Source organism: Lynx rufus, unplaced genomic scaffold (assembly GCF_022079265.1).
Source record: "Lynx rufus isolate CCGP_SWC_20201006 ecotype Redwood Valley unplaced genomic scaffold, mLynRuf1.p SCAF_8, whole genome shotgun sequence".
Classification (NCBI taxonomy): domain Eukaryota; kingdom Metazoa; phylum Chordata; class Mammalia; order Carnivora; family Felidae; genus Lynx; species Lynx rufus.
In genome coordinates, this window is record NW_025814896.1 from 119,082,024 (window position 1) to 119,095,491 (window position 13,468).

Sequence of the window (13,468 nt, forward strand, 5' to 3'; positions counted from 1 at the left end):
CAAACACTTTTAGTTGTGGGCCCCTTTGTTTAAAAATGGCTTTTCCTAGAAATACATTTTAAAAGCTGAGGTAAAGAAGAACCTGTGGTGATATCCCCCAAAACGTCTCCTTATAAACCCCTAAAACTGAGGGGTTTGAAAAGCAGTTAAACAGATGAGGAATCTTAAATCTAGTACTGACCAAGGCTGCAGAGACCACTAGTTATGGAACCAGTAAGGACCTTCTGAGGTTCTGGAATCCTGTGCTTTCCAGGGAGGAGTCCTCTTTACACAGCTTTTCTTTTTCTTTTTCTTTTTCTTTTTTTTAATGTTTATTTTTTATTTTTGAGAGAGAGTGTAGGTGGGGGAGGGGCAGAGACAAAGGGGACAGATGATCCGCAGAGAGCTTCGCGCTGACAGCAGAGATCCCCATGCAGGACTGGAACTCACCAACCACTCACCAACCGTGAGATCACAACCTGACCAGAATGACTGAGCCACCCAGGTGCCCCTGCGCAGCATTTCTAAAGGCCCGTCGTGGACAAAGACTGAACTAGGTGCTAAGAGGATGGCAAATACAAACAAGACGCAGTTTCACCTATTCAGGAGCTCACAATCAAGGCGAGTGAAGAACCCAAGGACACTGAAAAAATAACACACGCACTTAACTATGTTTCCAAACTGATGCCCGAGATTGAGCAAGGCGTCAGCACCTTGGCCAGTTCCGGGGCGCGGGAGCAGTGAGGGTCTACCCAGGTTGAGAAGCCCGGGCCACGGGGAGAGGGGTCAGGAGGAGGCAGAGGTCAGGTGAGAAGCATGGCAGGAGGGGCCCTCACCGAGACCGGGCGCACACTTGGAAAAGGGTTTGCTCACAGACTGAGAGCTGAGCCGTTCTCCACGGGTATTTGTGGCTCAGTCCACTCCCACTCCAGCCCCGGGAGCCGGGTTAAGCTTGGAGGCCAGCCGGGCGGAAGGGCGGGGCTTGCGGCGGAAGTCCCGCCTCCTGTCGGGTCACGTGAGGGGCTGGACGCGAGAGCAGGTGAGTGGCTGGTGATCCTCCGTCCCGGGCTCAAAGCATCGCGTGCTGAGAGCGCCTAAAGCGCCTGTGACCTCTTCCAGGCCAGGGAATGATAGGCCCTATTTCCGGTTGGACTCAGGAAGGATGCGGGCTGGTTCCAACCGAGAGTGACTCAGGGGACCAACCAAGCTCTGGGTAAAAGCCTGAGCAAACTGTCCTTACGTGTCTCGGTACGGAAGGAGGTCCCCAGGTGGCCTTGCTTCAGGGCGGGGGATGGGGTGGCTGGTAGCTGCCACTAACATTCAGTAGCCGCTTACAGCCCTCCTCTATTACCTGATTGCCTAAGACGATCCCTATAACAGGAAGTTGTCCAGGAAGCATCTCTCCTGAGGCCTCTGCCCCTCTAGGACATATTGGAAGCGGGAGGGGGAGAGGGAGTGGGCACAACGGAAAGTCAAGCGTCTCTTTAATTGTGGGGAGAGGCCATGAGGGTAACCCCCCCCCTCTCCTCTTGGCTTGACAGGAATCATGGCACTCTGGCGGGCATACCAGCGAGCCCTGACTGTTCACCCGTGGAAAGTACAGGTCCTGACAGCTGGTGAGTGAATAGACCTGAGTGGAGCCAGAGCAGGCTGATTTGGGAGGCAAAAGCTCGCCCCACCACACCTCCCTCAGTTGCCTTCTATTCAGCCCCCTTGAAGGGTTAGCTGTCTGTCATCCCAAGTTGTCCCCAGTCTTTGGGAAGGTGGGTCCCCAAGGCTGTTCTTAAGGAAAGGGTATGCCTAGTTGTAAAGTAGGATCTGAAAGTCCTCAGAAAGCTGAGGAGTCATCCCTTTGGGATAAAGGCATTGCTCCAGGAGGCCTTAACTTAGAAAACAGTAGCAAACGCTCCTCTAACATCTTACAGTGTGCAAAACACTTTCAAGACACATTTATCTCATAGGGTCGTCACAAAGATCTGAGAGTCTGCATTAAATCACCTAATAAGTGCTGGGATCAGGACTTTTACCCCAGTTTATTTTCTTTGTGGTATTTTTTTTTTTTTTGGTAAAATGTATCTTAGCATACAAAAGAATAGTTAAGATGTGTGTACAGTTTAAATAGTATTAAAATTGATTACTTTTGTATCAGTACCCAGCTCGAGACCCCTTAAGCACCTATCCCTAACTTGACTTGTATAGCCGAGAGGACCATTTTCATGAGTTTTGTTTATACAACTCTTTTGCTTTTCTTATAGTTTTACTACCTATTTATATATCCCCAAACCATATACTAATCAAGGATTTATGTTTACTCCAAATCCAGTGACTGGATAACAACCTCACAAAGGCAACCCAGTGACTTCACCTGCATTTGTTACCATCTTTATTTTGCACATTAGCTAAGAAATCCAGAGATGGCACAGAGATAAGTAAGTTTTATAGTGGGGGGGGGAGGACTAGAAGGTCTATGACTCTTGGAGCAGTGCAAGAGTGAGCAGGTTAAGATGGGGTCTTGCCTATGTTTAGAGGAAGGGAACAGGATTCTAGTGAGGACCATGGGCTTCTGGAACGAAGACTGTCAGGAGGAGTGGCAAGCTATGAAAGCCAGGGAGGAACAGCAGTCTTGTTACTGGAATAGCCCCACATCAGCACTAGAAAGTTCACCGGGTGACTGGCCAAGGGTTGGACGCTTTTGCCCCTCCCCGGGCCCTTCTCCAACCTCTGTGCCCAACCACCCCATGTCCTGTCCTCAGAGTGTCCGTCAGCCTGCATGACTCACCTGGTTGCGCGCGTGGTGACTCATGCTGGACTGTGTGGCTGTGATGGGGACTGACACGCTGGGCCCTTTGCCAGCCTCAGACTCCCTCAGGGCCCTTAACGGCCGGAAGGAAGGTTCCCCCTCCTGGCCATCAAGAATAGAGAGGGAGGGATAGTCCCTGTGTTTCCCTTCCCAAGGGATGTGCAATTGACAAGGGGAGGAGCTAGAGTTCAGAGGGGCCCAAGTGCATATGTGTGACTGGACTGGGGTGCTGGAGCCCTGTATCTCCGTCTGGGTGTGTGGCTCTATACCTGCATCGTCTCCGCACAGCCCTGAAGCACCTTGTAGGTAGCACTTTTCTCAGACATCTCCTTCCCTGCTGCTAATGTGTTTGGATCAAACTACAGATGAAGGGAAGAGGTGGGTTTAGCTCATTGAGCTGTTTTTAGATCCTTGCACAGTGCTTCCTAAGGTCCCATGGGGTAGCTCATCACACTGGAAGACAGAAGAGAGATTTCAGACTTGGACTTAGAAGACCAGGTTTTGTTTTTGTTTAAAAAAAATTTTTTTTTTTTTTGGTAATGTTTATTTTTGAGAAAGAAAGCGTGAGCAAGGGAGGGGCAGAGAGAGAGAGACACAGAGTCGGAAGCAGGCTCCAGGCTCTGAGCTGTCAGCACAGAGCCCTATGTGGGGCTAGAACCCACAGACTGTGAGATCATGACCTGAGCCAAAGCCAGATGCTTAACCGACTGAGCCACCCAGGCGCCCCAAGACCAGGTTTTGAATCTTAGCCATAGCACTCAGTAGCTGCGTGAACCAGGCAAGTAAATCAGTAAACCTCTTGGAGCCTCGGTTTCCTTATTTAGGAATTGAGTTTAGTTATATGACCTCACAGAGTCAGTGTAGGAGTTATCTCTGTGAAAAGGCTTTAGAAATTTGAAGAAAAAAAAAAAAGTTCAATAGACATAAAGCCTCCTGGACTTGGCCCTTTCCATGAGTGTTGTCAACCCTAAATGACAAGCTATTCTTTTTAGAGTGGTTTTTCAGCTGAGTTTGTTCCATTTGCCTTAAATTTGATCATGGGTGACTATCTTACCCTTGGCTCTCCAAATAGCAGAGCCTGGGGTTTCGATGCAGGTACTTTGTAAGGGAGTAGCAACTAATCCTCAAGGGGAAGAGGGAGAGCCAGTACAAAGATCATATTGCATACTATTTAGGACGTGTGTCTCCTCATCCCTTAAAACGGACCGAGAAGCTCTTTGAAATGCCTCTTAGAACTATATGGGAGAACTATATATATATATATAGTCTTTTCTGGAGACAAGAAGAATCCTTTACCCACCAGCTCTCACCCCACATTGGTCAAATATTTGCCACATGGGATGTCAACACCTGTGCGCCCCCAGATCACATGTGCGTGGTCCCAGGTAAAGCATCAACAGCACAGCCCCAGATATGACTTAGGCCTGAGGCAGGATCGATCAGGTTGAGCCGCAGTAGTGGCCGGAGTAAGGGATAAGTGAATCAAGATCTGAAATGGTTCAAAAGAAGTGTCTGATACCCCCCAGCGTTGGCCAAGCCAGAGTCACGAACAGAGCAGCCTGGGAAGCGTGTTGTACAGAGTCTGAGTCAGCCTTTTCCCGTCCTTTCTGGAGGGCCCTTCCAGTCTCCAGTGGGCCCGGGGCCCAGCTCCATCCATCTCCGGCCACTCTAGTCCTGCTATGGAGACAGCCAAGCTTCTACAGACCCTGGTTTCCCTAGAATCTGAATTCCACCAGGATGTGAGGGCTCAAAAGGCATTGGAGCATCCAGTCCAGCCCCTGATACCACAGAGCAGGCAGGGGGCAGGGGTGATGTGCACCGAGGTCCCCATGGCCGGTGGTAGAGCTGGTATTGGAACGTAAGGTGCTTCCCAATGCAGTGCTCTGCACTCAAGACCTCTGGGGCCTTAGACTGCGGAGCGTAGCCCCAGCTGGTCTGGGCTTCCATACCTGACAAAGCTGCAGAACCCTCCATTTTGTCTCGTTTTCTAGCAGTAGGATGGCTTCGGGCCAGGCGTGGGGAGAGCATTCAGCCCAGTCCCAGAGGACACACTCTCCCCTCTCTCTGCCCAGCTTCAGTTGCCTCTGGGCTCTATCAGACCAAGCCTAGCCCAGGCAGCTATTTAATTGTGGAAGACTTCTGGGGAGGAGTGAATCTACAGCACCTCGGGCCCCATGCCGGGAGCGCTACCTGCTGCCCCAGGCCTTCTGCGCTCAAGGACACGTTTCCTGCTCCTCACTCCAGCTTCCTGCCCCTCACTTATCCTTCTCATCTTCCATTAGTGTTTTATTTTCTTGCCTCTAAGACCCCATACACAAAGTCAGGAGGGGAACAAAGTGGGGCAAGTGGGGAATTAAGACGAGGGTGTAGAAGTTGGGGCTTTTCCACTAGTGGGCAGGGGGTGGTCCCAAACAGATCTCTGCTCAGAGGCAGCCTCTCCCCAACCCCCTCAGTCCGCTGAATCCGGTGGTGAGTGACGGCATGAGAACTGGCACCTACCCAGGGGCATGATGTCACACCTGCGCCAGCGTCTGCCTGCTGGGCTCCACGCCCAGCCTGGCATTGGGGCATCACTGCCCAGCAGCCCCTCACCCTGCCCCATCAGGGCTCGGGCTTCACATCTCTGCCCTGACCCTCTGGAAACAAATCCAAGGAAAGGGGAGCCAGAGCACGGAAAGATCTAGATCAACCAAGTATGTCCAGGAGGCCTCCCAGAACCTGGTGGGGGCCTGCTTGGGCTCTGCACTGGGGAAGGTGGAATGAGGAACCTGAATGTCAGCTCTTCTTGCTCAAATTCCCTCGGCCCAGAGACCAGGCTTTGTTCTGTGCTCAGACCAAAGCCTTGCACCTCCCTGGAGTTGCTGCAGGCCCAGAGTCCTTCTGATGTGTGGGCAGAGGAGGAACTGCTGGGCACGGTTTTTTGTCTGAAATGGACAAAGCTGGCAGGGGCTACAGAGCTACGTGCCCACTGCCTCTCGCCGCTGCCCTTTGCTCAGGAGTCCCTCGGGTTCCATGAGCGTGGTCTGGGGGCCTGGAAGCCATCTTTCTCAAAGTCCTGCTGGCTCCCAGGACTGTGGTTTTCATTCCTGCTCTGCCGTTAGCTTGTTGGGTGACTGTTGGCAAGCCACGAAGAGTGAAACACACACCTTCATCTCTTTGTGGCTCTTGTGACCCAGGAAGATTGCTGCTTGCCCTCCCCACAAGGGGACAAGGAACAGAGAGGGTCAGCTCCTGGGGAGTAGAAGACAGAAAGGAAGTGCATTAGTCTAGGAAGTCTCTTTGATGTGCAGCCTTTGGGGCCTTGTTTGGGCAGGAACCCCCTGCGAGTAGCAGAGCAGCCGAAGGGGCCTCTTGGCACCCGCTGACCCCTGAGCCCAAGTCTCAGCCCCTGCCGTGATTCCCTGGCTTCCTGCTCCTTCTTGAGAGAAGGCCTGGGTTCAGCCCAACTCCACTCCTTACCAAATCACCTCAGCTCTCAAAGATGGTAAATGGAGGTGTGAGTCTACATCCCAGACCTTTCGTGAGGATCGAATATGCGAGAGCCGTTTGTAAGTTAAACAGCTTGCCCACGTAGAAGGTCAGACTGTTACTCTCTTCATTTAAGAAGTGACTGCCTTCTGTTCCACCCTCTCCGGGGCTTCTCAGGGTCCCCTTCCCTTTCTGCATGGCCACAGCAGCAACCCCTCCCTGGGGGGGGTGTGAGCGAGGGCGTAGGGAGATAAGTGCTAACTGCGTGGAGCAGGGAGGGGGGAGCAAGCCTTCAGTTCCACCTGTCCTCACACCTTGAGCCTGACACGTGGTCCTGCGGGCTGGGCTACTCTGGGGAGCACTCACACTTGGAGTTCTTCATGCCTTTCCCAGAGCGGACCTGTTGGTTAGGTGTGGCAGGGGATAAGAGAACAGAGATGTCTAGGATTCTGTCCTTGGCCTCTGGGAGGTTGTGGCTAGCCATGTTCTGGGAAGAGCCTCCACCACTTTGAGAGTTTCTGGGAGAGGTTGCCTTGATGGTTTTGTCAGGGGTCCCAGAGCTGCTCCATGGGCCTGGGAGTGCCGTCACCCGTGTGATGCGGGGGGGGGGGGGGGGGGGGCGGATCACAGCCCCGGCCCTCCGCCTTCTTCAGCTGCCTCTGACGAGACTGCTCAGGGGCAGGGCTTTGCAGAGGGTGCAGAGGAAGAGTAGTGAGGGTGCAGCCGGTGTGGACGTCAGAGCCAGCTCTGGACGAAGGAATAGGGTTAAAGGATGTGTTTGCCCAGTGCTGATTGAGGGCACAGGGACAGTGGTAGCTATGGGACTGGAGGGGGGGCCCTCATTACTCAGTGAGATGGACGGGCAAGCTGGAGGTCATACAGTCACTCCCGAGTGACCCTATGTGTGTGTGTTCGCTAGGAACCATCACGCCACCATAACTGACGGGGGCTCTGTAAACAGTGACGATTTCTGTCTCAGTTTCTGGGTGTGGGTGTCTGACTAAGGCTGCTTGGAGCGGGGTGTCTGTGTGAGTGCCGGAAGGGGAAGCAGGTACAAAGGCCTGGGAGAAAAATGGCTATAATATCTATTGTCAGCTCAGTCTGAGGTTGTGAATGTGGGTGCCTGGGTTTACCTGATTATGCTAGGAGATAGCCAGGACTCCTCCTTGTGGGGACTCTTACCAGCTCAGCCACTCATCTTCCCTCATGGGACCATTTAAACACTCATGTTTTAATTTTTTTTTTTTCAACGTTTATTTATTTTTGGGACAGAGAGAGACAGAGCATGAATGGGGGAGGGGCAGAGAGAGAGGGAGACACAGAATCGGAAACAGGCTCCAGGCTCTGAGCCATCAGCCCAGAGCCCGACGCGGGGCTCGAACTCACGGACCGCGAGATCGTGACCTGGCTGAAGTCGGACGCTTAACCGACTGCGCCACCCAGGCGCCCCTAAACACTCATGTTTTAGAAAAAGAATTATTTTTGCTGTTATCCACAAGTAGAGACCTCAAGACTCAGGGGACGGACATTGTCCAGGGTCTTGCCTTGGACTGGGGGGAAGAAACCAGGGTTCCTTACCATTCTACACATGATCTCTTCGTATTGTGGCGTCCTGGAAAAATCACTGTCTAGGGAATCAGGCCACCTGGTTCTTGCCTTGGTTCTGCCCCTTACTGGTTATAGGAGGTCCCAGGCCTTCATTTCCATACCTTGTAAAGCAGGAGTTTGGATGGGATTATCTGGAAGGCCTTTCCAATTCTGATCGTCCTTGGTTCTCAGCCCCAAGCACCTTAAATTCTCCTTCCTCTAGCTGCAGTCTCTGACTGGGACTTCCCTTTATTACTCTGTGCAGAGTCCATGGGCCCTGGCCTGATCAAGGCTGCTCATCCCAGTTTCTAACAGGACACAGGGGAGATGTCACCATCTTTGGGAGAGGAGAGTTTCGAAGCAGCAGTGAAGGACTGGCTCTTTGCCCCAGAATTAGTCTCTTGGGCTCAGAGTGTCAGAGCCTCATTCAGGGACTCACTTCCCTACCTGGAATGGCAGCCCATGTCCAAGAGTGTCCTGACAATACCCGTGTACCCTGCACAGGGTCCCTGATGGGCCTGGGTGACATTATCTCACAGCAGCTGGTGGAGAGGCGAGGTCTGCGGGAACACCAGACTGGCCGGACCCTGACCATGGTCTCTGTGGGCTGTGGCTTTGTGGTAAGTTCCGCCCACAGCCGGGCTGCTGGAGGATCGGACGGTGGCCTTAGTTCCATGTCATTCTTTAGTTTCCCTTGGCCTCTCTCCATCTAAGCCAACCTTGAGTGTGTGCTTCCACTGGGATTTGGTTTCTAATCCTTGAAGAGAGGAGCTTTGTGATGCAAAAGCCAAGTGCTTCCCTCACTGCACACCCTCTCTTCTCCCCGGGGTTCACTTTCAGGGCCCCGTAGTGGGAGGCTGGTACAGGGTTTTGGACCGGCTCGTCCCTGGCACCACCAAGGTAGATGCGCTGAAGAAGATGCTGTTGGATCAGGTGAGCCGAAGGAGAAGGGGCTCAGGAGGGGTGAGCGGTGCTGGGGGAGGGCGGGGGTTGAGGTGCTCACAGACCTTTAATTCTTCTCCCCTAGGGGGGCTTTGCCCCTTGTTTTCTAGGCTGTTTCCTCCCACTGGTAGGAGCACTCAACGGACTGTCAGCCCAGGACAACTGGGCCAAGCTACGGCGGGTGAGCAGGGCAGGTGTGGGGCGGCCTCTGGTCTCTGGCCGGCAGCCCGGCAGTCCCAGGGGAACGAGGCAGGTTTCAGGGGGACGAGCCAGGTGCGAGTCCGGGCAGAGTCCCAGGCTCTGGAGAAGAGGAGCTGAGGGGTGTGGCACAGACTTCCTTGAACAGAAGTCTGTGTGGGGTGTGACATGCAGACCAGGAGGCGGGGGCGGCTTGGAAGTAAGTGCGAGGGTCAGTTTGTTCCTTCTTTGTCTCCTCAGGACTATCCTGATGCCCTCATCACCAACTACTATGTAAGCGATGACACCGCCCCTGCCCGTCCTGCTTTCTTGAGTCCAGACGTGCCCGGGATGGGGGTCCTCCTGACATAGAAGCCCCTCCGTTGGGATGAGTGGGCACCACACTCAGGGAAGCACTCACTCAGCTGCTCACCTTGTTCTTGTCTGCAGAAGTCGGAGTGAGACCAGGCAGTGAGTCCGGGGGTCGGGTGATGGAGGCAGCCCCCCAACCTTTACCTTCGTTCTCTTCTAGCTCTGGCCTGCTGTGCAGTTAGCCAACTTCTACCTGGTCCCCCTTCATTACAGGTAAGACAGGTTCTGCCCCCACCCATCAAAGAAGATGCATAAGGCGGTTCTCCTTTCAACCTCGAATCACGTTAGAGCCTCCCAGAACACTGCCCCAGCCGCAGCGCCTCACACTCTCAAGCATTTTATTCAGAACCTCTTATCCATTACAGAGCCTGTCCCAGCACCTGCCCACTGACCTTCTTTCATCTTCCTGGAGAGGCTCCTGCTCCACAGCCCTGTCTCCGTCCCACCTGAGCTCCCACCTTTGATGGCATATCTGCAGGGACAGTGCCTGGGGTGGGGGTGGGAGGCAACAGCCTAGGTTAGACAGAAGGGTAGACGGAAGAGCCAAGTGGGAACCTGGCCAGGTTAGTCCACTGCAGAGTATTACTTTACCCTAGTAATAAAGGTAGTTGCTGAAACCACAGTAAAAATATAGTGGAACTCAAGGTGAGTAGTTGAAACTATTGGGGATGAAGGGATTTGGGGAACAGGGAAAAATATGAACTCTTCAGAGGGGACAGAGTCGACATTGACATGAATAGCATAGCTTAAAGGAAGAATTGGGGAGCAGATTCTCAACATTAGAGTCTTTGCAACACTCTTTGAAACTAGAGAAAGGTAAATTTACAATAAGGAGAAGGAGGTGCCACTTTACATGGCAGGCAGCGCAGTTTTGGAAGATAAAATCCCAGCTGGTATAAGACAGACAGACACCTGTAGTCAGAAGGAGCCTGGACAGGAGTGAATCAGAGCCACACTTGGCAAGATGAGGGTGTTCAACTTTGAGGCTCTTGTCCAGCAGACAGAGCTCTGGGGCAGTGCCAGACCCCAACCTGCTTGTCCTCCGGTCTGAGCCACACGTCCCTCCAGGGCTGAAGGAAGGAGACCTGAATGTGGACGTTCTCAGAGACAAGCCCTCCTTTTCTGTTGCACTTTCCTAGCTCTCCCCGCCCCCTTGCTTGCTCCCCATTCTTCACCATCCTCACACCGCCCCTCCTGTCCCGTAGACTGGCCGTTGTCCAGTGTGTGGCTGTTCTCTGGAACTCCTACCTGTCCTGGAAGGCTCACCGGCTCTAGGCCCGCCTCACTCCATTGCCTGCACTTGTGGGGATGCTGCTTGACCCTGGAGCCACCAGACAGCCTCCTCAGAGTGCGCACATCAGCTTTCCTGGGGTTCCGTGCCACTCAGAACTTAATGGGCTTTGCACCCGCCTCCTCTTGAAACCATTAAAACCCTTCTAATGGTTTTGTACAACCACCACCATAAACGTTCGTTGTACTGTATGGTCTTGTCAACCTTCGTTTATACTCATATCCCAGCAGTGCCACTCACCCCCCACTCTTCAGAGACACGTCTGTTCTCTAACCTTCCCAGCCCTACAGTAACTCCAGCTCTTTGGGGGCCACAGACCCTTTATGTGGTGCCTCCAGAAGTATGCTATTAAATATGTAGTCTGAAACCTGCAAAAGCGGTGAGTAGGACGCAGCAGAAACCTATGGGGCAGTAGGAATTTCTAGAGCTGGAAAGAAGTCAAGAGACACCAACCCTGAACTTCTTTTACAGATGAGCACACCGAGGTCCATATAAGTGAGGTGACCTGTCTGTACCACCAACCAGTGGCAGAGTGGAAACTTGAACCCACATGCTATAGGTGAATGTTTGTATCCCCTCCAAAATTCATGTTAAAGACCTAATGCCCAAAGTGATGGCATTAGGTGGTAGGGCCTTTGGGAGGTGATTAGGTCATGAGGGATTAATGTCCTTCTAAAACAGCCCCAGAGAGATCCCTCACCCCTTCCACCATGTGAGGACACAGTGAGAAGGTACTTTTTCTGCAGGTCAGCAAGTGGGTTCTCACTAGAGAACCAGCGCCGTCAGCTTGGACCTCCCAGCTTCTAGAACTGTGACAAATAAATGTTTGTTTATAAGACGCCGAGTTGATATTTTTGTTGTAGCAATGTGAAGAGACTGAGACAGGTTCCCCGACTTCCTAAGTGATCTTAACTGGAGGTCAAAGGTCTCTTAACTGGAGATCTTAACTGTGGCTGTGATTCCCAGAAGAAAAACTCACATGGCTAAAATACCACTTTGGGGCAAACTCAGTAGATGGACCCACCTTTGTGGTCTGAAAGCACCCAGAGGCCAGAGACCCTCCTCTTAATGGTGTCTCACCTAGACTGCCCTAGGATTTAGACCACGGGACTGGAATAAGATCAAGAATCCCGCCTGCCTTGCTGCCTCTGGGGTGGTAACCAGAGTCCTAGCTGGGAGCCAGCTGTGCTCCTGATAGCCTTAGGTTGCGGAACTGCTAGCCAGGCTAGGGGCTAGGTCTGAGCAGCACAACCTCTCAGTGCCTCCAGCCCCTTCTAGAGGCAAACAGCAGGGTGGGCGCCACTGACAGCCCAGCGGTCCAGCCTCTCTTTTGTGTGCCACGGGAGACTGGCTACCTGACTGGTCTGATCTGGGGATCGCCCTAGTCCCTGCCGGCAGGTAGAGGACTCTCTCTCTCTCTCTCTCTCTCTCTCTCTCTCATGGCTCCCAGCGCAGTCGTTAAGCCCCGCCGGCTTCTCGCTCTCCTAAATCTGGGGCCGCTTCCAGCCCTGGCGCCAGAACGCAGAGTCTCTGGTTCTGAGGTGCGCCCCTCCGGGTCTCGCAAGTGGCCGGACTCGAGGCTGCGGCCGTCATTGCTTCTACAATCAGTGCATGTTCCTCGCTGACGTCAGTAGGAGCTGTCCGGGAGCTATATAAGGCTGGCGGCGGTCCCGGGACAGACCCCGTGTTCCCCAAGGCGCCCTCAGCCCGCCCGGGGGACAGAGACTGGAGCGCCGTCCTGCAACGTGCAGACGCTCCCCGGCAACCTGTGAGTGGCTCGGAGGAGCATCCGCCCTGACTCCCTCAGCACCCGGACTCGTCGCATAGCTCACCCATCGCGACTCGCTCAGAGGGACGGAGGGAGGACAGGGTGGCGCTGGGCTGGGCTGCGGCTGGAGGGAAGGCTGTGGGCACGGGCGGCAGCCGCAGGGGCCCGGCGGGGGAGCTGGATGAGCGCGGGAAGGGGAGTGGCACCACCTGCCCCGGGCGCACCTCACCCTGCGCTACGCCTGTGTGTCCAGGGCCGGCGGCACCATGAGGCAGGTGGGACGCGCGGCGCTGCTGGCGGCGCTGCTGCTCCTGGCGGCGCTGCGCCCGGGGAGCAGCCAGTGGAGCCCGGAGGCGGCGGTCGCGGGGGTCCGGGACCCGAGTCTGCGCTGGAGCCCTGGGGCGCGGAACCAGGACGGCGGGGCCCGCGCGCTACTCTTGCTGCTGGCCGAGCGCTTCCCGCGCCGCGCGGGGCCGGGAGGATGGGGACCCCGGACTGCGGGAGAGCGGCCGAGACGGGACGACCCTCCGCTATCCATTGACCTCACCTTCCACCTGCTGCGGACCCTGCTGGAGCTGGCGCGGACGCAGAGTCAGCGGGAGCGCGCCGAGCAGAACCGCATTATATTCGAGTCCGTGGGCAAGTGATCTTCGGGGTGGGTCTGCGGCCACGAGAACCTCGACCCCCGTCCTCCACCCCCTGGGCCGGGACGTGCGCGACTGGAACTGACCCAGTCCCGCCGGGCTATAGCGGCCCAGGGATGCCCTGAGCACTCTGTGCGTCACCAGTTTTTAATAAAAGTGCTGAAGAGCCTTTGGCCTCGGTTGTGGGGCGCAGGGAGCCACGGCAGGATGGGAGCCCGGGGGAAAGTGCGGCCTCCTATGCCGGCGGGAGGGAACCAGACGCTGCATGAGGGCTCCCGCAGAACGGCTTTCAGCCAGGGCCCCATGTCCCCATCGCCCCCAGGAACTCCAGTCCTGGTGCCGTCGCACCACCCCGACACTCCTCCCTTGGCACAGGGCTAGCGAACCCGTGCCCTACAGGGGTCATTCCACTTCCGCCCCCCCAAATGATCCCAGATCCG

At 54.7% G+C, this 13,468-nt stretch overlaps 2 protein-coding genes across 4 annotated transcripts; both read left to right on the forward strand.

Moving 5' to 3' along the window:
• The first annotated feature begins 996 nt into the window (after positions 1 to 996).
• Positions 997 to 11,454, forward strand: MPV17 (mitochondrial inner membrane protein MPV17). 3 transcript variants are annotated; one of them, XM_047069461.1, is made up of 8 exons: positions 997 to 1,018; positions 1,521 to 1,595; positions 8,339 to 8,454; positions 8,675 to 8,767; positions 8,862 to 8,957; positions 9,215 to 9,247; positions 9,486 to 9,538; positions 10,531 to 11,454. In XM_047069461.1, exons 2-8 carry the CDS (start codon positions 1,526 to 1,528, stop codon positions 10,598 to 10,600), a joined length of 531 nt encoding a protein of 176 aa, XP_046925417.1. In that variant the 5' UTR covers positions 997 to 1,018; positions 1,521 to 1,525; the 3' UTR covers positions 10,601 to 11,454. The 3 variants fall into 3 exon arrangements, with proteins under 3 accessions (XP_046925417.1, XP_046925416.1, XP_046925419.1); XM_047069460.1 differs by lacking the exon at positions 997 to 1,018 and adding an exon at positions 1,091 to 1,227 and having other exon boundaries at positions 9,691 to 11,454; XM_047069463.1 differs by lacking the exons at positions 997 to 1,018; positions 1,521 to 1,595 and adding an exon at positions 1,634 to 2,408 and having other exon boundaries at positions 9,691 to 11,454.
• Positions 11,088 to 13,146, forward strand: UCN (urocortin). Its single transcript, XM_047069464.1, has 3 exons — positions 11,088 to 11,175; positions 12,067 to 12,384; positions 12,638 to 13,146. Exon 3 carries the CDS (start codon positions 12,651 to 12,653, stop codon positions 13,029 to 13,031), a length of 381 nt encoding a protein of 126 aa, XP_046925420.1. The 5' UTR covers positions 11,088 to 11,175; positions 12,067 to 12,384; positions 12,638 to 12,650; the 3' UTR covers positions 13,032 to 13,146.
• The last annotated feature ends 322 nt before the right edge of the window (positions 13,147 to 13,468 follow it).

Coding starts and splice junctions, on each gene's coding strand:
- MPV17 (XM_047069460.1), top strand. CDS start 1,526: ATGGCACTCTGGCGGGCATACCAGCGAGCCCTGACTGTTCACCCGTGG. Junction 8,455..8,674: donor CTGTGGGCTGTGGCTTTGTG/GTAAGTTCCGCC, acceptor GTTCACTTTCAG/GGCCCCGTAGTGGGAGGCTG. Junction 9,539..9,690: donor CTGGTCCCCCTTCATTACAG/GTAAGACAGGTT, acceptor TATCCATTACAG/AGCCTGTCCCAGCACCTGCC.
- UCN (XM_047069464.1), top strand. CDS start 12,651: ATGAGGCAGGTGGGACGCGCGGCGCTGCTGGCGGCGCTGCTGCTCCTG.